This window comes from Rhagoletis pomonella, unplaced genomic scaffold (assembly GCF_013731165.1).
Source record: "Rhagoletis pomonella isolate Grant_MI unplaced genomic scaffold, Rhpom_1.0 Rhpom_scaffold_00069, whole genome shotgun sequence".
NCBI classification, from domain to species: Eukaryota; Metazoa; Arthropoda; class Insecta; order Diptera; family Tephritidae; genus Rhagoletis; species Rhagoletis pomonella.
In genome coordinates, this window is record NW_023458623.1 from 131,181 (window position 1) to 133,645 (window position 2,465).

At 37.0% G+C, this 2,465-nt stretch overlaps 1 protein-coding gene across 1 annotated transcript; it reads left to right on the forward strand.

The window, feature by feature from the left end:
• The first annotated feature begins 1,063 nt into the window (after window positions 1–1,063).
• Window positions 1,064–1,982, forward strand: LOC118749864. The gene is made up of 3 exons (XM_036484644.1): window positions 1,064–1,181; window positions 1,246–1,402; window positions 1,535–1,982. The coding sequence occupies exons 1-3, from the start codon at window positions 1,064–1,066 to the stop codon at window positions 1,980–1,982; spliced, it is 723 nt and encodes a 240-aa protein (XP_036340537.1).
• Window positions 1,983–2,465: the final 483 nt, after the last annotated feature.

The window sequence follows — 2,465 nt, forward strand, 5'->3', positions numbered from 1 at the left end:
AGGAACAGAAATATAATAAACACCAAGCAGAGGGGATGCTTGCGTAGGCAGGCGTGTAGTATAGTTTAAAGGAAAATGAAAAATAAAAACGAATAAGAAAAGAGAAACAAAAATCTAATAAGTACTAGGCAGAGGGGGTGCTTGCGGAGGCAGGCGCGTGCTTGTGTCGGATCAAAACAAACTCTAAAATAAAAAATTGGAAGTCAGAACGACAAGTGTACAGAAAGAAGCGGGAAGCTGGGAAAGGAGCGGGCTTTTGTACATTTGCTTGCTTGCCAAAAATGTGATATGTATGAATTTTTCTATTTCAGCTAAACATGTATGCATTTTTCTATTTCAGCTAAGTTGATAAAATTTTCTGATGGAATATTTTCGACAATCCATACGTACATACACATATCTATCCACATACATATATATACGTATATATCTATATATTGTAGCATTTCATGAAATTTCATCTATATGCATGCACAATAGGCTCTTTATAAGTTTCGTGATAATTAAGCTCATGCTCATTTAATGTTCGACTTGCGAAACAAATAGGATGACCTTGTTGGCTTAAAGCGCGGTTATCCACGGACGTAAAAACGGAGAACGTGTCAGCTGACACGATCTATCTTATGAGAACGCCATGTAAATGAAAACTCACGAACGTAGAATTTTTCTGTAGACGTAGACGTAGACGTAGAAATCCGCGCGAAGTTGATTTTTTCCGTAGAAACGTGTCAGCTGATTTCTCTCTCTCTCCTACTCTTTGCTCAGAGTTGCCAGTACACAATGTTTGAAATTGTTTTGAATGAAGTTGAGAAATATTTAAGTTATCCTTAATATAATGACAAATTTCTATTGAAAATAGTATTTTATTAAATGTTATGCTTTCTAAGTGTTTGTAATATAACTCTATATCGTTTAAATTATCAAAAATATTTACTTAAATGATAAATGTTAGCGAAAGCTTGCGAACATATGTATCACTGGTAACTCTGCGTAAATGTATATAAAGAACACAATAAAGAAGAAAGAAACAAACAAGTTGCAACCAAAATTTATATAAATTGTAATGGACGACGAAAAGCTAGTTCTTTTCGTACAAAATAATAACGAGTTGTACGATAAAAGCAACCCCTGCTATAAATTAGCCGGCAGGAAGCAAATCGCCAGGGAGCTCAATTCAACAGGTAAGTGGAAATTTAAGTAAAATATGTAAAACTATAACATACTTGTATATTAACATCTTTGCAGCCGAGATGTGCATGCGCAGATGGGCAGCGCTTCGTGACCGATATGGACGTGAAGTGCGAAAGGAATCAGCGCCATCAGGCAGTAGCTCGCAGTACCACAGGCCATGGTATTTGCTAGAGGCACTTCGATTTCTGAAGCCGCACGTTGTTCCTCGCCCGTAAGTTTCACAAAAGAGTATGTATATATATATATATGTATGTTTGTACAAATGCACATACATATGTATGTATAAAAGTATATGTAAATATGTGCATATATACATGCAGTTAATATTTATAATTATTTCCAGATTTCGGTGTTCGAGAAATATTTGTCCAGCATCTTCGCCATCAACGGGGATTACTGGGAGTCCGCCACAGCTATTGCCATCGCCACCAGTCCGAGTGCAACTACCATCGCCGTCGCCTCCGACAACAGTTTCGCTGCCCTCACCATCGCCACAAATTCAAGTGCAACTACCATCGCCGCCATCTTCATCACCAGTATTATTGCAATCGAACCGCTCAAGGGGTACGAGGCGTCGTGGTAGCAATATTGATGTTGATAAGAGCATGTACGAGGCCATTGAGTTATTCAAAACAAGGTGTGCAGCTAGAGAAGAGCACTCAAATCCAGCTTTGAATTCTTTTGGAATGATGATGATATCAATAATATCAAAGATGACTGCAGCGATACAGTCGCGGGCCATGCAACGCATGATGGAGGTGGCATTTGAGGTACAGCAGGAGCCTGACTAATAGCACTGGTCGACGGCCAAAATTTACCAGAGACGCCGTTATGAAATTCGTATGTAAAATCACCCCCTGATTCCGAAAATCAAGGTTATTTTTAATTTTATGGTACCGTTTTTGAGATATTTGCAATTTACCGTTTTTGCAAAAAAAAAAAAATTGGGTCCACTTAATCATATATATCTCAAGAACGAATTAAGCAATTCCAAAACGGTTTGAAGCTTTTAAAAGGTAATAAAATTTTCTATAAGCTGTGCATACAACACTTTTTGCTAGGCCCTGTAGATTCAAAGATAACGAGCAATCATTACCGATTTTTTCAATTTTTTTTGTAAAAATATAAAAAAAATTGTACTTTGCGGGGAAGGATCTCGAAAACCTTTTATTTTTTTGCAGATTTTTTTTTCTCCCTAAGCTCTGTTGTATTACAAAAAAAATAAGCTATCATCGAAGAAAATCGATGCAAAACTACGTAAGTTATAAGCGATC

Excerpts from the sequence above, each read along its gene's own strand:
- LOC118749864 (XM_036484644.1), top strand. The coding sequence starts at position 1,064 with ATGGACGACGAAAAGCTAGTTCTTTTCGTACAAAATAATAACGAGTTG. Across the intron at positions 1,182-1,245 it reads CAGGGAGCTCAATTCAACAG|CCGAGATGTGCATGCGCAGA; the intron begins GTAAGTGGAAAT and ends ACATCTTTGCAG. Across the intron at positions 1,403-1,534 it reads CCGCACGTTGTTCCTCGCCC|ATTTCGGTGTTCGAGAAATA; the intron begins GTAAGTTTCACA and ends AATTATTTCCAG.